The sequence below is a fragment of the Colius striatus genome, chromosome 12 (assembly GCF_028858725.1).
Source record: "Colius striatus isolate bColStr4 chromosome 12, bColStr4.1.hap1, whole genome shotgun sequence".
Taxonomy (NCBI): domain Eukaryota; kingdom Metazoa; phylum Chordata; class Aves; order Coliiformes; family Coliidae; genus Colius; species Colius striatus.
Window position 1 is genome coordinate 19,185,842 of NC_084770.1, and position 20,740 is coordinate 19,206,581.

The following is a 20,740-nucleotide window of genomic DNA, read 5'->3' on the forward strand; positions in this document are numbered from 1 at the left end:
TCAAATATTTATTTTGTAGGAAATGATGAGGATACTCAGATACTTTGGACCAAATTGAATCCTCAGGCATGTACACTGATTTCAGTGTAGGGAAGCCTGGAATGAGTTTGCTCCAGTGAAGTGTCAGGGTTGCACAGTATTTCTGAGAGTACAAGAGTTTATGGAAAAAGCATTGATCCAAATGGCAGCAAACTGCTGAGCTCTACCTGGAAGCCCAAGCTACATCCCCTAACCTAGTGAGCTAGTGGCTGCAGCTCCATCTATCCATTCATCCTTGGGGAATGGTTGGTTCCTCCAGCTCATCTTGTGTGCAGTCTCTTCAGAAGGTTTTTGTCTGGCCCTGGAGCCAAATCCCTACTGCTTTGTCAACCTCCCAGATGTAAAGAGAGTCAACATCAAGTTACTGGATGACACAGATACCGTGGTATGAGCAACATTCACCATCGGTGCCAGCTGAAGGCTTCTCAGCTATGTAGGCAAGACTGAATTTTGCCACCTGAGTTATAAGGGTTTGATTAATTGGGTCAGAGGATGAAGGGAAGGGACAGTGCAGGAGAGAGAGGATGGAAAGAGCTGTGGAGAGCACAGTTTGATGTGCATAGCTGGGGAAGATCACAGCAGTGAAACTGGTACTGGAGCAAGTCGCTCTGCCCCTACCCTCACTTGGCAGCATCTCCTGGCATGTGTATTCTGAGTCGGTACAACCCAAGAGCAAGTCATCTGGCACTGGTAAAGCTAGCAATGGGACAATAAGCATTTTTCCAACCCCAGCAATTTCTTGGCCCGTGCAACTGCCCTCTTCATCTAAGCAGCCTTCAAGAAACTGAGCCAAACAAGAGAAGCCCACGGAGGCTGCTGCAGGCAGTGAGAGTCACGCAGAATGGGGAAACAGAGCAGCAGCACAGATGCATACTAAGGAAAGCAAGAAAGAATAACATGGCACTGATTCAATCTTTTCTCCCACAGAGAGGAGAACAGTGGCTTCACTGGGTGTGAGCAAAGCTAGGGAAGGGAAGCATCTCGGAAGCAAATGGGTCACTGTGTTACTACATGCCACGGGGCTCAGAATATTAAAAACCCCTAGCAGATAAATATCCACAATTATTAGTTTCTGTGTAAATATTGGGCCAAGTGCCTTCCTGGTATACCTGCAGTGATCATACAGCAGCAAGGATGGGTTTAGCCCTGTGTGGTTAGATTCTGTATTATTTTAACCAGATACTCAGGGGTTTATTTTCCTTGAATGGATAGTAAGTGCTATCCAAAACAGAGTTGCTGCTTTGCTTGGGTTTCATTGAAAGAGACACTACTAAAGGGAGAGGAAATCCCCAAAATGATACTCAGTGATTAAGTACATGCAATATAGGATTTCAGTGTTTGCAAATCCTTTTTTTCAAATGAACTTGTGGCACTAATCCTCTAATGGCATTATTTCTTTGGAATATATGCCGGATTAAGGAGTCACAATGAGGCAAAGTACAAAAATCCACATTAATCTCTCACCAGTGGATGCTGTGTGGGATGCAACTTTAACTGTTTTGTTCCAAAATTGGTTCTGTTCCTAACCTTGCCCCAGGTCTCCACAGAGGGACAAGCAGATATAAACAAGTCTGACACTGAGCACTTGGCAGATGGTCACAAACCATTTAACTGGATAGAGAGGGGAAGGCGTTTGTTATTTCTAAACTACAGAAGCTGAGCCTGCCCTGTGATGCCAGAAGCAGCTGCCCTGTGCTGCCAGTAGGGTCTGTGAGGGAGAGCAGAGTGTGTCATGGAGGAGACAGCAACCCACAGCAAGCTAATGGGGATGTGCTGGGACTGGCTTTGGGTATAGAATCATAGAATCATAGAATCATAGAATAGTAGGGGTTGGAAGGGACCTTTAGAGATCTAGTGTGTTCACAGCATAATGCTCATGTCTGCAGCCAGTGCAGCCACCTCACTCCAGTTATCCTGCTTTGCTCTGGGATAACCCTGCTGTCCCTTCTTCCCTCGTGGGTGCTGTAAAGAAAGGTAAAGTTTTGCTTTCTAGAAAGAGGAAACTAGGTCAGTGCAAAACTCCATTTCCCTTTTCACAGGATTACAGGGATGCTGTCATGGTGCTACGAGGTATTTTATCTGTCATTCAACAACCTAAAGCGGTGAAGGAATTTCTGATGGACAATGCATCACCTAATGTAGTGATGTCAGAGCACTCAAGTGAGCCCAGCACGAGCACTCTCAGCATGGTGAACATGCATAAAGGTTTGCCCAGTTCCATGGGGATATTCCCATATATTCCCATTCCCTATTCTCACCGAACTGCAGTGGACATCAAATATCTTGGGCCAGCAGAACCTGGCACAAAGTTCACAAACACGGGTTGCTTTGTCTCCTTTTCATCCCCAGCCACTTCAAGTAAAATGGAAAAGAGCAGTCATACATAATGAGTTCCTTACCAGCAGAAATTCTTGGGATTTTCTACAGTCTGCGTAGCTGAAATGCCTGAACACATGAAGTGAATTAGCACACAGGGAGGTGATCTTTCCCAGTAGATATATGTCTATAGCAAGATGCTAGTTTCAGAAATTGGGACAGGACAGGACAGCCAGCCCTGGCATCAGAAAACCCTAAAACCAACTCAGAGATCCTTTCTGTTTGGGAATAAAAATGTACCCTTCATCCCTGCAAGGAAAAATGTGGTTCTTCACAGTGGTTCTGTGCATTTTTATTCTACTGTAAATGTTTCTCAGCATGGTACTTCTCATGGCCAGGAGGATTTTCTTACTGTTTACTTTAAGGTTTTTTTTGCTCTTAATCTCATCCTGTTGGCTCCTTGCAGTGCCCTGTGCCTCATTCCACCCTGTCTGAATCATTTGTACATTAACACACTGAGTCAGCCTGTCCTCACAGCTGGTGTCTGCTCAGCTGCTTTCAAAGGAGTCGTTAGTTTTGTTGACCAGCTTTATCTTTCCCCACCAAAAGCACTACAGCATGCATATGTCTTTACTGTTTACACATCAGTATGGTCCCTTGTATCTAAGGAAGTATAAATTCTATTGCAACAGGTACAAGCAAAGGTGAGCAGGAAATGATAAGAGAAATAGAGAGTTTGCCATGTAAGGGGAGACAAGAAGAGTTTGGTTGTTTTAGCCTACAAAAGTGAAGACCTCATAGATTAAAAAGAATCATCAGAGCTAAAGAGATTCAGCATAATTGGCCATGAGTATGTTTAGGCTAGAAATTGTAACATGTTCTCTCATGGCAAGCAGATTCTAGGGCAGACAGACAAATAAAGGTGTAGTGAAGTTTGAGGTATATATAACATATATGAAATAATTGCTTTGAAATGTTGTATCATGCTGTTACCTACAAGCAGACTGTGCTGGGTGCTGCAGTGTAACCTCTCCTCTCACATCTCCTAGTGCCCTAAAATGAAGAGGAGTGTGTGCTAGTCCTCTATTCTTTTTCATAAGGAACTATGGACAGTTTTGCTCAGCCTCCAGCCGTTTTTTCTGGCCAGTATGGACAAAAGGGGTGGGAAAACAAAGAGCTTTTCTTCAGGTAGTCTTGTAACCTGATCTCTAAGGTGAGTCAGCCTCTTCTGACAACAGCTGTTTCAGGACGTGCAGTGGTTAGAGTGCAGTATCAGTCTGTGCTGCCACTTCCTGATTTCTGCTTTGTGGGTGATCTAAGCTCAGACATGATCAGAGCATTTAAATGGTCTTCTCAACCTCCCTCCTAGAAAAGTGAGGCCAGGGACAGCAGGCTGACAGTAGGAGACAGTGCAGAGGAATAGAGGCATCTGGAGAGAGCCTGCAAACCACTTGTGCAGACCTGCTGCCATTAAACTGATGAAGACAGAAACTCCTAAATGAAAACTACATGGAAGGTGCTATTAGGGAAAGAACTGAGGTTTGGTTTTCATGTTATGGCTCACTTCACCTGCAAGCCCTGAAAGTACTATAAAACGTGAAAGAGATCCTCAAGTGTACCAATGGAAAAGGCAGGTATGTTTCTTTCTTTGTTTAAAATAATACTGCTCTACAGCATGAAAACACAGCCAGGCTAACCAGCATTGCTCTACAGCTCAGTAAATGTGGACATGTATCTATGTACATTGCTTTCTATAATTTTTGTACTTACAAGTAATAGACCTGTGATAGGCTATTATGAGCAAGACTAAGCAATGCATCAGCTTTTCATAGTTGTAAGTGCTCTGCCCTTGAGCACTTGTATCATGGCAGTTAACTTCCAACACAGTAAGAAAATCTGTGTACATATACATATACACATCAGTATAGAGCCCCTCATTTTTAAACACAGAATCACAGAATCTTAAGGGTTGGAAGGGACCTCGAAAGATCATCCAGTCCAACCCCCCTGCCAGAAATACACACACATACACATAGAGAAAAGTATGTCTGTATAAAAACTACATTTGCTTTGACGTTTTCCCCCACCTTGACTCTTACCAAAACAACATGAAAACTATTTGTGCAAGTCACGGGATTTCTGATACTTCTTCACCTGTTTCTCTTTTTTTAGAAAGCTGATGCCAGTGACATTTGATACAACTGAGGGTTATTAAAATGTTCAAGGTTGTGTATCTATGGATGGGAGCAAGTTGTGGAATGAGTTCTGTGTGCAGGTCCATGCTGGGAAAGGGAGAATCTATGTGAGCACAGAAATAAATTTATAAGCTCTGATGTATCATAGGATCAAGGTCTGAGCACAGTGCAGTCAGAGGGACACCACAGGATTTGATCCATATCTTGTCCACATAGTCTTCACAAAGCAAAAGCCACTGAGTGTCTGCTTAGTTTTTGTGATTGCCCTCTTAAAAGCATGTGTGTGGGGCAAATGCTAGAACTAAAGGCAAAGGAAAAGCATTAAATTACTATCTAGAGAAAAACAAAGCAGCTTCAGAATCACCAGAGATAGTATAGCTTGTGCAGTGTAAACAGAAATAAGGGCAGCATGTGTATAAGGTCAAACTTTGTTTTACCAGTGAATTAGTCACTGAAACTGAGGCCACTACAGTACTGAACTGTTCCAAAGAAGCTGTCTGGGGGCTCGTTTCCTTCCAGCACTGTCATGCTCCTGTGTTCAGAGCTACGAGATCAGGTTGGTTTCTGCACCATCACTTCAGCTTTGCTCTAAGGTTAATAGAGTTTTGTTTGCATGTTCCACCCTGAGCTTGGGAGCCTGTGATATTTTTCAGGCGGGGATGTCCTTGTACTCCTTGTTGCATGCCTTCTCCTCTCACTTTCCTGACTGCCAGACCAGCCTTTGGCATGAAGACTTTAGTGTCAAACTTCACCTGGACATCTCAGCCTTGCTTCTTTAATATGGCCACAAGACCATGAACTGAACCTGGGGATTAAGTGTCAGGGGAAGCAGCAGGTTAGTCCTTCAGTGCTCAGTGTCCAGGTGAGGTGGCCTTAGGGGCAATTTGCATTAACAAGGCAGCAGAGAGTGGTTCTTGTACTGCTGAGAACTGGGACCACTGAATCTGCTAATACTGAGCTTTACCAGTTCATTTAAAGGAGAAGAAATGAGCTCAGTCTGGTCTATAACAATGCTTTTCTGGTATTAACACAGAGGGAATGGTAGGAAATTCTTAGTGCTTCTGCCATTGTGAAAGAAGGTAAGCTAGAATAAGCTATACTCTATCTATCTGTCTGTCTGTCTGTCCTCTGAAAGACAACATTCAGAGCTGCCAGGATAAGAATGAAGAGGACATTCCAAAAAGTTCCCCGTTTGACTTCATTGTAAAACAGTTCCGAGGGAAGAGATCCTCTCCTGGAAGAAGGAAAGAGCAGCCTTCAGCCTTCAAAAAAATCTTCAAGGGCTTTGACTTTGGGAAATCTGAAAGCAGGGACAAAAGGGAAACTGAAGAAACAGAAATGAACAACTCTGGAGCTGATGATCAGACTGAGAAGAAAGATATCTCTGTAGAAGGTAATGCTGGTACAATAATGAAATACATGGGCATGTGAATGTGTGTATATTTTAATTTCATAGAAAAATCAATTGCTTTTCTTACTAGCCAAAAATCCTGTATTTTTCTGCCTGCAGTTTATCTTCTAGCCAGGATTTGCTTCTGATTGGAATATTATCAAGGATGCACCCTCTGATTTGATAGGTGCCAAGAAAAGAATGAGATCCATGTTGCTGAGGAGAGATAAAACATTTGGGTGACCTCTCTCTTGATCTCTAATGTGAGAGGTCGGTGCTGGAGTCAGCTCATTAGTTGCAGAGCTTATTTAGTTTCAAAGCCAAGCTTTGAGCAGTAGCGTGGCTTGCTGTATTTAAGACTGGTCTGTGTCTGCCCTGCTGCTAAAGCAATCTGAAGACAACAAGAGCAGATGTTTCCTACCACTTGACACTGGTGAGGGGGAGGGGAAGGGAATGGAAATTCATCATGTGTGTTATTTTGTGCACGAAAAAAGTACTCTATACATCCACACCAGAGAAAATGAGACTGTTTTTAAAAAGGAGCTGGAGGCTGAGGCTTAGAACCCTATCCTAAGGGGTTTGGGTAGGTTTAGGGAAACAATAAGAGGACAGCTGTAGAGAATGGGATTGTTATTTTGTGTAATTTGTGGCTGCTTTTTTCATTAGATGAAATGACTGATTTGTTAAAGGGTTTAGCAAAGAACATAAATGCAGTTTTCCTTGCTGTACAAACTACATGGAAGAAGGTAAGTGGGAGTTGCTTTGCAAAGCCAAGAGTAGCAGGAACTGCCTTACACAGACCATGTATGAAAGTGAACACAGGCTTTCATGAAGGAAGCAGCAGGTTCACCACACAATTGCAGGGCCACTCGGTGCTAACTGATCAAGTACAGACTGTGTTGCAGCAGTGTGGCTAAACTGCAGGCACACAGAGGTGATTATATAACTTGTGCATACAGAATAGCTGCGATTCAGAGTTCTGCATGAATTTTGTGTCCTTGAACTGGTGGTGCAAACATCCAAAGGCACTGGCATAATGTAGAGTGGAGATGTGTGACATTTCTCACTCTGCATCAGGAACTTTGTAGGAATCTCATCTATAGGGATCTTAGCACTTAGGTTATTGATGCACATGGATCAAAAATAGAGCCTAATCTACTGATAGATTTAGTTCATTTCTTAAAGTCTTCACTTGACAGCCACAGATAAATTTTACACATTGTGTTAGTAGCAGAGATAACCAGGGTCCCATTTCTTTGTTACTCAGATGGACTTCCACATCTCATTTCTGAGGAGGAGTCACCATCCGGTGAGCAGAGATTTAACCAGTTCATGCAGAAACTGGGAAAGAAACCCAACAGCAAGAATCTGGATCTAAACAATTGTGCATTAAGTGCAGCAGATGTAACAGAGCTGGGTAAAACCACATTTTATTCAACTAGTAAATTCATATGTTTCTTTAATTATTTGTCTATTCAATTATGCACTTTCCTCCCTTCCCTTTCTTTTGTACAGACCTGGCATTGTTTAACATTTCATCTGGTGGTCCCAGGTACTTGGAAATGTTAACTAATAAATGACATATGTAAACATTAAAATCATACAGGTTTGTGAAGCAGATAAATGTCTTTACATTGAAACTACAGATAAGAAAACTGAGGGACAAATTGTCATGGCTTTACAGTGCTGTACTGGTTGTAGAAAGCATCTCTATATGAAGGTGTATTGTTCAGCTAACACACAAACAGAATATGCTTTTTCTTTTCTTTGTTCCAGCTTCTTTACTGCCATTTCTTCCAGAGCTGGAAGAGATCAGCCTGTCCTGGAATGGCTGTGTCGGTGGGATTTTGAAAGCTCTCACTGTTCATCTTCATCATGTGAACCTGTTAAAAGTCCTTCGACTCAACAACTGCAGGCTGACAGCTGAGGATGTCACCTCCTTAGGTACAGGACTTCATTTATATTTACTTCCAGACAGCCTGAGTCTAATGTAATCCATCTCATGTCTTCCTGCATCCCACTCCTGCTGCTTCCACACTGGGCAATGTAAACTCCTGCTGTGACACAGTAGAATGAACTTGGGCTTATGAGTGACTTTATACATTTGAGTAGCTCTGATGAGTTCATTCCTCAGGTTGTGAAGCATTCATGTTCAGAAGGGAACAAAAATCAGGCCTATTTACAGGAAAGTATGTTTTCAATTTGGATTAGTGTATTTTTTTTGCTAGCTTTCATATCTAATGGCAGACAGAGGAACTGAGAGCCAGTCATAGTACGATCAGCTTAGCTCTTCATGCTGCAGGACAGATGAGTGCTCATCACAAAAAAATGATGGTTTTTTTTTAGAGGAGACTTAAAACCAGAAGTGATAAATTTATTCCTCTCCTTACTTCTTTCTTTGGAGTGCCTGCAACCCTGCTTTCAGCAAAACATGGTATTTAAAGGTTTTAAAGGTGCTGTTACGCACTTGGGTTCTGACGCTGAGTCACCTGTGGGCCTGGAAATTACTCTGGAGTGGGTCTGTGATATGTATCTAAAAGAAGGGCAAACTTATTAAACTAGGAATCATAAGAACTACTACTTCTTTTACAAGTTCTAAAAACTAGTTTGAGTTACAAAGCTGCATTTTATGTCAGTCATATCCAGGCTTTTCCCAGGAAAGGTTCAGAAATGAAATTATATGTATGGTGGTAGCTCCAAAGTTGGTCATGATGGGGAGGAAAAATGCATCTCTACAAAAGCTGGTGAAAATAATTGATCTGTTTCTGAGGGTAAAATCTGTGTTTCATTTTTTATCATGTTTTCACTTCATTATTTTAAATAAAATTTATCTAATTATTTCAATTTTACTTCATTCTTTTTCAAACCCTTTTCTCACACTTTTCCTTTTTCCTCTGGAGTTTTACTGGTTATATTTCCAATTGATTTATTCTGCATGGCTGTTCTCTGCTGTTTCCCTCTCCCTTCTGGATTGGCCTCTGCAGAGGCAGACACAAAACTGATCATAGGGCTTGAATTTCCAGTCAAAAGAAGATGCCCTTGACATGTAGGATAGAAACAGTCAGTTTGCATTGATTTTGCCTGTGATTTTGAAAATAGCATGTGTCTTTAGGCCAATACTGCCTGTTGCACTATGTCTACATCTAGCTGTGGAAATGTGGCCACTTGTGGACTCAGTTCATTCTGCTTAGAAATCAATGCCTCTAATTTAACCCTAATTATCAACCTTGGCTATGTGATTGGTCAGAGGAGTTGGTAGGAAACCATTCCTGCAGTTATAGTCCTTTATCTTCTGGGTGGAAAATGTGTCTGGAATGCTAGTCCCCATATCAAACAGAAACAGGCTATGCTGCAGAGGCAAAGCCACTTCTCAACTGTGGAGCATTGCTCAGTATTCAAAACTGAGGCAATAATTTAAAATAAATGCAAAAATAAACCTTAAGACATCCTGTTCTCTCAGACCTGGATATTCCCTTACAACACCAGAAATAATTGTTTCTCTTAGAAGTCTGTTGTGAAGAATTCAGTATGACAATATATAGACATGAAAGGGCTTCATTATTAAAATACAATTCTCAATTAGTAGTTTGATGAAAAGATTTTAGATGAAAAGCTTGTGTCTGACACTTGGAAATTGCATTTGCACATGGTCTGATTAATAGATCTTTCTTGGGAATGAGTTCATGCAAACACACATCTTGCTCCCACCTCTACGCAGGTGTTAAGGAGCTGGATTTTGCAGTGGGGTGTCAGTATTGCACAGAAGCACTAACATAGTTCACATTGGCAGGTGTGTCATGCCTGGGAAAGGATGATTTTTCTAACTGCAATCAAAATCTATGCTATCTGTCTTGAAATCGTGGGAAAGCTACTTTGGGTGAAAACAGCGCTCATCTTGATTCCTCGTGAAATGAGTCAGAAATTCCTGTCAGAAATTCATCTTTTTACCTTGCAGAAATAGCTGTGAGAAGACTCCTTCCATCCCCTCCAAATATGACCTGTGGGCACAGTACAGAGGATGTTGGAAGTTTGACAAATAAAATAGAGCAGAGCTATACAGGACACTAAATTCAGACGTGTCACTTGTATCGCTTTCCCTGTAGAGTGGGATCTGGGTGCTGGCTGAAGTCTACAATGATGGCCAAACAGTCTGATGAGGATTTGGGAACTTGAATAAATTTCAGGTCTATGTGTACTGTGGCAGTGACTTGTGATCTATGTTGCTCTTTAGAGAAGGTGAGAATGTCTACAACATTGCTGCAGTAGCAACAATTGCTGGCATAGCCTGGTTTTGAACAGCAAGCCATGCAAAATATAGTAATTTGAGAATGAAGAGGTTACCCTGCCTCTTTAATAGTTTCCAAACCTGTGTTGTTTGTCTTGCACTGAAATTGATATCCAGCATGAATCATCTCAGACTTCTGTTACAGGAGAGGCATTTGAAGTTGTTTCTCAACTTGAAGAACTGGATTTATCGTGGAACAGTAACATAGGTGGAAAACTCTCCCTCCTGACCAAAAAAATACGCAAAGGCTGCAAGTTAAAACTTCTGAAAATTACTGACTGTAACCTGACAGCAAAAGATGGAGAATCCCTTGGTATGTGTATCCATCTAGCTGGACTGAGACTGGCTTCACAAAAATGTAGCTTGTTTGACTTAGATGACGCCTGTATTGAGCTCAGTATTAATGGAAAGCTAACTTCTTTCAGGCTCTGCATTACAACAGGATTTATCACACAGTGTTGGGATTTAATGCGTTTTCTTCCAGGGAAGGAAGTTCTTCTCTCTAATCGTGTGAGGTGGGATTGAGGAGAATACCTTGATCTAAACGACAGTCTGTCTGCCTCACTGATCGAGGGTTGTTGGATCATTTGAGACCCTGAGCAAATCATGTGTGCCAGAGTCCCCAACATTGTTTGCTTAAAATGAAGAAGCGACTGGATGGGAAAGAAAGACTGAGGGATGGGAATGTGGGATGAACTGACAACCACTGATCACTCCTCCCTTCTTTCCTCTCACCATAGCTTAATCCTGTGTGGTCTTTTGATCTGATTCTGTGTTTTAACAGATGCTTTCTCCCTAAAGAGAAGCCGCTGTGCTCTCATCTCCACTGCAGGAGTCAGCCCACATACAACATACAATCCTCTATCTTTTCATTAGAAATTTTTATTTCTCTTTGTATTCCTGCTTTTTATTCCCAGTATTTTTATAACTGACCTTGTATTTTTTTCACTGTTATTTTAATATAGATTTTTCACTGATTTTCTTGATATCTATCCAATCTCTGTTTTGCTGTATTTTTTAGGTAGAACAGGAACTTAGTAAACTGTCTAAACCACATGTATAGGCAAACCCAGCCTACCTCTTCCTGTTTGTCATGGTGCTATATTTTTCTAGGGTTCATCTGTACACATTCCAGGCAATTACCAATTCTGGTTTTTTCTTTTCTTTTTTTCTTTTTAACAGCTGAAATTCTAAATGTGATCCCAAACCTGGAAGTATTAGATCTCTCTATCAACAAACACATCGGCTGCAGCATGAAGGTTATTGCTCAGGATCTGAAAAACGTGCCAGGCTTGAAGGAGTTAATCTTGCACATGTGTGGATTAAAACAAGACAGCCTCCAGGGCTTAGGTTAGACTTTTATGTTCAGAAGGACTTTCATTCTGAATAAACTGTACATCTGAAAACCATTTAAGAAAGTCAAGGAGGTGGGATTTTGCTGATGGTTTGGCAGTGTTAATGGGCAATCGTTGTTTGCTGCTTGAGGGTTGGCAAAAGTCTGCAGAGACTTTCAGCAGGGGCAGCATTTATCTTCCCCGAGTTCAAGCATGTGACAGTCAGTGGGGAGAGTCACCCTCCACACCATTTATCTGATATGCATATTGGGGCACATTAGTGGCTTCCTAGTCACGCTCCTCTCTTCCCTGACAGAATGTGGACAGGTTCACAGACAGGACAGCTGACTTGTAGCAAGCTCCTGCTGTCAGGGGGACATCCAGATTCACCATCATCACTCAGTGTCTGGTGCAGCTGTATGAAATGGGCTCATTATCTGTGTCTCTCCCTAGCAAAGCCCTTACCTGTGACACAAACCAATTGGCACTGATTAGCACATCCAGGAGGGACTTGAATCTGAGGGATGAGCTGGCCTCACCTTCACCTGATCTATCCAGGAACAAAGTTGCATAGATGGGGAAGCTTTGTGGTATTACTATATGCCTTCTCTGATTATACACTGAAGCTTAGCCTAAGAGCTTTGCCTGCAATACCTTGTGCACACTTTGACGTTAAAGAAATGCTAAAGCCAGGACCTGGGCTGTAGTAGCAGGCAGTGACCAGCGTGCTCCTTTTGCATTTCAGACACTGCTTTCCAGCACCTTGCAGAGCTGAGAACATTAGACATGTCATGTAACAAAGAGATTGGTGGTGGCTTTAAAGACTCAACAGCTCATTTGGCCAGCTTGAAAAATCTCCAAGTCCTTGATCTGCACCAGTGCTGTGTAACAGAAGAGGACATGACCGTTTTGTGTAAGGACATGCTGAGGAAATCCATTAAGAATCTAGGTTTTGACTTCTGAAAATATCTCCAAGGTGTTAGAGATTCTGCCTGACCTAGTCGAGTGGATCTCAGCACTTTTTTCATTAGGTACTTCTGGCAGTGCAGTGTGGAGAATAGCTTTCCCAGTCAATATGGAATGGAGTTTTTGCTGAATCAAAGGAAATCTGGTAGTGCCTGATCCTGTGTGGAACTAAGGACCTGAATCTCTCACGGTTCAGACCCATGGTGGCAATGTAGAACTTCCACCAAGCACTGCTTTTTTGATAATCAGTAATTTTAGAAATACCCAGTGAGAGTTTCCCCTCTGGTGTACACTGATGTGGATCCAAGGGGGCTTGTGAATGTAAATGGTACTGCCTAAAACTCACTGATTGAACTGCACATCGAGTAGAGAGTGACATTAGGAGCCTTTGCATCGCTGCTGCTGTATGCTTTATAGACAAGCTGAAGACTATAGTCTCCGGGTTGAATTGATCCAACACATAAATACTCCCATTCAATCAATGAGATGGTTTATTTTTCTGTGTGTGCATTATCATAACTTTTTGACATTTATTTTTGCTCTTTAGAACAACAACAACAAATCCCATGACTCAAAGACTGTATTGCCCCCATCTTAGTTTCCATGATGAAGTTCATTTGAAAAGCTGCTGGTGAAGCACTGGGAAATATTAGCTATTAATAATAGCAAGCATTGTTTATTTTAAATGAATTGACTAGTAGCAAATAATAACATTAACATAAAGGAGTTTCAGTTAGCAATGAAGATATTTGGAAACAGCTCTCATCTCATTCAATGTTAAATTCCCTGCTTTACCTAGAAAATTTCAACAGGAAGACATGTTCTGGAAGCCTTTCACACAGCATGTAATACCTAATTTCTTAAATATTCTTGCTGAATATTACAAGGCTAGTTTTTAAATTTATGGACTAAAACATTACTCATCACAAATTTGAATACCAAAACTTGGCCCTGACTTTTAGATTGATTTATAAGGAAAACAAATGGTGTCAGGCAAATATACAACTACATAATTGTTCTGGATCAGTGACTGTCTAATAAATATTTCATCTTTTCTTAGCCCAGGTGATACCTTTACTCTCCAGTCTTCAAGAACTGAATTTATCCTCGAATAAAAATGTAGGAGCCTCATCTGATCCTCTCCTGGGCAGGCTCAGGTTTTTGCCAAGGCTGAAATCTGTGGCCATCAGCAATTGTGGTTTAGGCGAAGAGTCGTTTTCATCACTAGGTAGGAATGTGTTTTTAAAGGCTTGTCTGTTCTCTGTGTATCCTTGTGGCACAAAGCACTTCATTCTTCTCTGGCTGAACTCCAAAGATCATGGCTACATTATACCAGAGGTCTCGAGTAAAAAAGCTAGTGATGAAACCAGTGCTTCACGGGACCTGGATGCAAGGGAAGACCATGATATGTCTTCTCCCCTTATACCTGACTGGATGAAATCCTTTTGGTTCCTTTTTTTACAATGAGCTTTCATGTACTCTCTCATTTTGGAAGAGAAAGGAAAACATGATTTCATCTTACGCTGCAATTGTAGTTTGGTTGTAACTCTGCATTTGCAGTTTAGTGGGGTAAAGTTTTGACTGAAAATTTTCCACTTCACTGCAGCTGAAAATTTCAGTAGAAACTTTCAGGGATAGAGTTAAACATGGGGCAATGGAGGAAGTGAGACAAGGACTGCAGGAGTGGAAAAGATGTTGCATAGCCAAGAAGAAAAGCCCAACCTAACACAGGGTGTGTAAATTCAGCCTCTTTTGCCTACTTATTGCAAATCTCAGTGGATTAGTGGCCACACTGTCCCTTTGATAGGTGTTCCATATGGCACATGAAATCTAAGTAGAGGGATCTGTTAGTTCCTGAGTATTGTGCACTTACAATATGGTTTGTACTGTTCACTAGTGACATTGAAACCTGTAGTAAAACTTGACTGCCTTCAGCAGAAGCAGTAGCAAACTAAACTGGTCTGAGGTCTCTGCAGGAAGACTACTGTATTTATATCATTACAATTATGTAAGAGTGACGTCATGGAAATTGGTCTTGTCAAAAGACAAGGAGCATTTCACCTTGCATGCTGAGTTCACACTAAGAAATTGCTGTCTTTAAGTTGATATAAAATGGTTTAAAAACAAGCTGTTAAATTAAATCAACTTTGTTGTGCCAAGGTTAAGCCAAATAATATAAACAGAAAGCCAAGAAACCCCTCCACAGAGTCCTTAAAGATTCTGTGGGCGGGTCCTTCTTTAAGTAGCACAGGAGATATTTTTTGTCTGGCTTTTATTAGGATAACATAAGTCACTCTAAGCACAAGTAGGCAGCCTGTTAGGAGCCTGCTTACAGGTGAATTGCTGGTGAGGTGTCTGTTGAGGCCGTGTTGTGTTCTCTTAGTAAGCAGAAGTTGCTGTCTTAATCGTTTCAGCTGAGGCTGCCCTTCACCTTCCTGAACTGGAGATATTAGACCTTTCTTGGAATAAGTGCGTTGGTGGGAACCTAAAGCTGCTTTTGGGAGCACTAAAGCTTGCAACAGAGATTCAAGTGTTAAGACTGAGCAGCTGTAACTTGCTGGATGAAGACTTGGCACTACTAAGTACGTATAACGTGGTACAAGCAGTCAAAGGAGCCAGGGCATTTAGACCACAATTCAGGAGGGACTTGTTCCATGGGCTGAGTATGTTTTTGCATAAATGAAATGAAAAGATGGAAAATACTGCAATATTTTTCCCAGACAAGCTTTTCCTTTTGCTGAGCACCGTGTGTCCTGTACAAGCACAGTGCAAGAGCTGAAAAGGAGAAAATGCAAAGAATCTTTTAGCAATTTTATCTTTAATACAAAAAGGCAATGCTTAGAAAATGTAGGTTTTGCATCTGTTTTTTATATCAGGTACTTAAAGTTGCCTTTGAGGAGTGTTGTTTTGTTCAGTTGCTGGTTTGGGGTTTGTTACTTCATAGAAGATGTACATGCTGATAGGCAGTAACACAGACACTGCCAGCTCTTGGTCCATTAGGTGTGTTTATGGAGTCAGACTATTGGGAAGGAGTTAAAACAGAAATATATGTGCCCATCTCTTAGCAGCTGCTGAGAAACACTGGAAAATGGGAACCTGATGGAGAAATAAGTCCTAGGAGCCTTTTACAAACCTGCTTGTTTAGTTCTAATCATCCTTGTGATTCTGTGGGCCTGACTCACGAGGTTTTGAGTGACTGGCAATAGCTGTGTCACAGCTATTAAGGTCCCATAATCTGAAGGCTGGTGAGATGAAACCTAAATATTTTTGACTTTACAAACATCACCCTGGTGGGTGTCTCCTTTGCCAAGCATACATTAACAATCCCAGATCCCTTTAGGTTATATTAGCCCATTATCCTCCCACAGTTGTAGTCATGCAGCCTCATCTAGTTGTGCTTTCCTCTTTCCAAATCCCCCTGTAAAGCCTGCCTGTCTATTTCAGTGGCCACTGGGTATAACCTCCTTCCAACTGACTGAAAGGTTTTCAGGTTGCCATATGATTTCTGTTCCTTTTGAACTGCCTGTGCTTTAAATGATGTACACTTCTTCAGCTGGATGTCTTTCTGAGATGGAAAGCAAGTGATTCTGTGTTGCTGAGAAGTTAAATCTTGCTGTTTGACTGCTAAAAAGCCTTAAATAATATGGTATTAAAATATTGCTCCGCTTACTTACAAGCTTTTAAAGCAGTCACCAGGATGTATTAGTTGTGCTTATGCCTGTCATCTCTTGCAGCATCACTGAGGCAGGACGGCCATCTCGCCAGGTTACAGAGGCTGGATTTGAGTTACAACAGCAGTATCTCTGACCAAGGGTGGGCCCTTTTCTGTCAGGGCTTACCAGCATTCACAGAACTCTCAGAGCTGGATGTCAGCCTGCGCCCCTCATCCTGCCGCGACTGCGGGCCTTGGTTCAGCGGGCTGTTGGCTGCCCTGGCAAAGCTGCCTGCCTTGGCAGAGCTGGGCATGCAAAGGTGGGCACTGGCAGAATCCCAGAGGAAACAACTGGAAAGCTTTAATCAAGACAACAGAAGAAACCTTCATTTTGACTGTTGATGGAGGCTGAAGCTTTCTGGAAGGCCTTTCACAAGCAGCACATAAACCAAGTATTACCTGTCTCTGACTTAGAAGACTGCCCAGTTTTAGTGATCTCATCTCATGAGAGCTCTTGAGACAGTCCCACAGTTATACAGAACTGTTATTTAACCTCCTGCATGCCCAGACCATTCCATTTCATGTATTTTTTCAGATCTCTGGGCCATGTTTACACTACCATACATGCTTTATCTTCCTGTTGTGAACACTGCAACGACTGCTGTTAAAAGAGCAATGATCATTTGGGATGGACATGCTACAGGTTTGCCAGGGGAGGGAAGTGGCTGGGGTGTGTGCTAATGCAGGTGGGTGGGCAGTGTGAATGGTCTCATGGATCTAGGGAAAATGCATCTAATGTGAAAATACTTGAACATTCTGTTTTAAATTTTAGTTTCTTCTCTCCCAAAACTTTGGAGTCTGAATGCATTAAATCTACATAATTGTGAGATTTGGAAAGCATCCCAACAACTCAGAATTATATATTAGTCCAGTAAGGAAGACATAGAAGGAGCTGTTGTGCCTCTGCTGTGGCCCTTGATGCCATTTCATAGTGTACGTGAGTCCTCTGTACAGAATCAACATGAAATCAATGTAAGAAACAATTGAATGGTGTCTTTGCAGGTCTCAGGGGCAAGGGAAATGCTGTGGTGTGTTAAATCAGGGCTATGTCCTGCTACCTTAGCAAAGATTTCAGATGCAGAGTAATCCATAAGCATTCTGGATAAGGTTATGCAAAGATTTCAGAGTCTCTTAGAGATGCTTCTTCCCATCCTGCACTGTTCCAGCCTTACCTAGACTGTACAGACCTTTTAATGACATACAGCATAAAACCAAACTTCCAGATCTAAGAGTCTGATCTTGAGCATATGAAAGTCAGTGGGAGTCCCCAAAATGCCTTTGTGTCTCCTGCATCCATTAACCTTCCTAGCACCTTGTGGCAGAGACAGTGGTCTTATCCTTACCCTAAAGATGAAAGAAACAAGCAAAGTCTGTTATTCAAAGCCACAGGGGAGGTTCTAGCTAGATCCAGAGCACCCTGATCCGTGCCCAAGACTTGTTAGAAAAAGGACCAAGCTGGGCTGTGTTTAGTGGCTCCTCCTTTTATAAATGTCATCATTTCTTAATTGGTATTTGGTTGTATTTGCTTTCACAGAGCCAAATTCTGGCATAGTCACTCGTGTCATGGAGCTTGTCAACCCACACGTGAGCTCAAAGACTGCAGTGGGATTATTCATTGGCAAGGTATTTTAGGAAGTAAAGATATTAGATCTGCCCACTGAGTGAGAAGTCTTAGAGAAATCCTGAGGCAGCTTGAGAGATAAAGTACTGCTCAATTAGCCCTGAGCATATCTACATCCTGCAGCAGTCTCCTGGAGGAAAGGCACTAAAGGACCATTCAGTGGTCATTTCCTAACTAGCTAGGACCCCTCTCAGCAAGTTCTCCCATGCAGATGCAGATCAATATTCAGCTTTCAGTTCAAGTGACCCTTCCAACATCAGCTTCTGGCTGGGCACAGTTATAGCCAGCTGCTGACCATGCTGTGCTGATACCTCTTGATCATTTAATCCATGATTTCATGTGAACATCTCTATGGACTTCTTGGTTCCGGTTTCAGTTCCACTTGAAAAGTGCACTAGGCTGCCTCAGCTCTGAGAAATGTGAGCTGAACTGGAGTGTCTTGGTCAGAGGTAGCAGGGAATTGTGGCAGTGTGAGATCAGTTATTTTCTACAGAGATCCTCAACCTTTGAAATGAAGCAAAGAGCTTCATTTGTTTCATACAGGGCTAGCAAGAGAGACTGTCATGCAGTGACTCAAGCCAAGATAGTTATTCTAATGTGGAAGTACCATCATCTCTGTTTAAGAGCAGGACCCCAACTTCTTAATCACTTGCCTTCCTGTGACTTTCCTTCTCAAAAAGGAAACTGGGAAATTGATCCTTTATCTATTCTGTGAGAATCCCTTGGAATTACTCCTTTCTCCCTTGAACCTCTCTCTCTAATTCAGTAAAGCTGTTGAGCCCTGTTTAATGTCCAGTGTCTGTTGCAGCCTTACTGATTGAACTGAACTTAAACATACTTGGGTTCCTCATTCTCAGCTCCAGAGTACGGTATGGACTCACTGCTAGCAACCTCTCCCCTTGCTGTTCATGAGCACTCTCTCATACCTATTCTGTCAATATAAAGCTTTTATTAAGTCACTTCTGTTAAATGTCCTGTCCATCTGCCAGTCTTCCCAGAACTCTCTCTTTTCCAGGGATTTCCTCTTTGGTAGTCTCTGAATCAGCCTTCTCTCTGTGCCTCTTTGCCTTCACTTAGGGGGAAAAATGTCACGAGGCACCTCTGAACAATCACAACAGCATCAGTTACCCAGTTAAATGGAAAACCAAAACTGAACCATCCCACTTCTTTGCACTCCCAGCTCTCTCCTGCCAACACACATATTGATGAGATTTCAGTATCAATCAATTCAAGAGCCAAACAGAAGTAAGATCCGTGCCCTGGATGCAACCATGGTCATGGAATTCAGAGAGCAATCCCTAGAGGTGGAGGTCTGGAAAGAGCTGAGTCTCAGTGTCCCCACCTTCACCACCTCCTTCAGGATGCCACCCCCTTCTCTAAGGCAACTCAGACACAGGGAGAGAGAGCAGGACTGCAGCTTCCACCCACTCCTGCATTTTGAATCTGCACAAGGGCAAGTCCCAGTCCAGCTCTGTGCTTTCTGTGTGCTGCAAATACAACCCTGGAGGGGTTTAAGGAGTAACTGAGCAATACAGAATAAATACTAGACAAGGATATCAGATGTCTTGGACAAATGGCTCTGTAAAGTGCTGTGGAAAGACATGGTTGCATATACATTTGGCATGCTAGAATTATAGTAAACTATGTTTGTCATGGTCCTTTTTAACAACAAAGGTGTTATGACATGCCAGGACTTGGAGTCATTGCAGAATATTGTGTTCTGCAGGCTCCCTGCTTTCAACTAAGCCTGTGGCACACAGATGTTTTACTGTCACCAAGCTGTCTTGGAGATGAGCTGTAGCAGTAAGGATTTGACAGCTTGCAGTCATTCAGAACACTCTTAACTACAGATTGTCAAAACATCAGTGAACAGTTTTGCAAAAGCGTAGAGATACTTTCAAAACAGCTTTTGACACCTCTGTAAGACAGGATGGTAATGCAGGTTCTGGTAGAAGTGCGTGTGTTCTGACTGCCTGGAATCCTCCTTCATATTTCCAAACAAGGTACTGATCATTTCTGAATCTTAAACTCATTAAATAACTGCTAGTAGCTGGGGCCACAAGTGTCGTTTCACTCTGGATATGGCTGTACCTCACTGACTGGAAAACAGATTTCTAAGCATTGCTTGTAAAATACTTTGGGATTCAGAAGGAAGAACACTTCCTTTCACCAAATTCCTACAGTTTGCATTAATTTCCAGTTAATTGTCTGCCTTTTTGCCTTGAGATAACATGCATTGCAGAATGAGACATCTCAGGAGAATTTCAGAATCTAGAGTCAATGTTGACAAACCTCAGAAAGTCATGTTTTCATTGTAGCATTCACTAATTCCAATGCTTTTATACTGCTTGTCTCCTACTTGATTATCTCTGCTCACATTTGCCCTTCCTGTAAATTAAAAGAGTTCTGTGCAGTTTACTGCTCAAATATCACTTTACTGCTTTTGATCCTCTTAGAGGCTTCACCCTTTTCCCCCACTTTATTTTCTTCCTTTTTTTTGTTAGATTCTTAATTGTCCAGAATTGTCTAATCCCCTTCTGGTTCTTCAACCCACAGTGCAAACCTCGGATCTGAAAGAGAACAACAGTCTGGTTACCTGGAGGGAAAGGGTAAAAGCACAGTCATGTGAAACAGTATTACTGCTGGATGTTCCTGATGCAGACAGACAGGCACATTGTGATATACAGAAACTCATTTTGTTCTGTATTAAGCTACATTATTTGCAGCTAAGACAGACTGCGAGCCACCTGGCTTTTCTTTCACTCTGTGTTATTCTTTTTCTCACCAGGGAGGACACTGTAGCCTTCCAGACCCTTTGATTAGAGTAGTATATGCCTGTGTCTACATATCTCTAAATATCACTTTTAAGTTCAGAAGAACAG

At 42.0% G+C, this 20,740-nt stretch overlaps 1 protein-coding gene across 2 annotated transcripts; it reads left to right on the top strand.

Annotated features, from left to right (window-relative positions):
• Positions 1-2,402: 2,402 nt before the first annotated feature.
• On the top strand, positions 2,403-16,797 carry LRRC31 (leucine rich repeat containing 31). Of its 2 annotated transcripts, none has more exons than XM_010201510.2 (10): positions 2,403-2,415; positions 5,686-5,943; positions 7,208-7,357; positions 7,717-7,884; positions 10,371-10,538; positions 11,408-11,575; positions 12,305-12,472; positions 13,586-13,753; positions 14,940-15,107; positions 16,260-16,797. In XM_010201510.2, exons 1-10 carry the CDS (start codon positions 2,403-2,405, stop codon positions 16,577-16,579), a joined length of 1,749 nt encoding a protein of 582 aa, XP_010199812.2. In that variant the 3' UTR covers positions 16,580-16,797. The 2 variants fall into 2 exon arrangements, with proteins under 2 accessions (XP_010199812.2, XP_061861932.1); XM_062005948.1 differs by lacking the exon at positions 2,403-2,415 and adding an exon at positions 3,913-3,989.
• Positions 16,798-20,740: the final 3,943 nt, after the last annotated feature.

Bases quoted from the DNA above. Each gene is read 5' to 3' on its own strand.
- LRRC31 (XM_010201510.2), top strand. The intron at 7,358-7,716 runs GTAAAACCACAT...TCTTTGTTCCAG, and splicing joins AGCAGATGTAACAGAGCTGG to CTTCTTTACTGCCATTTCTT. The intron at 15,108-16,259 runs GTACGTATAACG...CATCTCTTGCAG, and splicing joins TGAAGACTTGGCACTACTAA to CATCACTGAGGCAGGACGGC.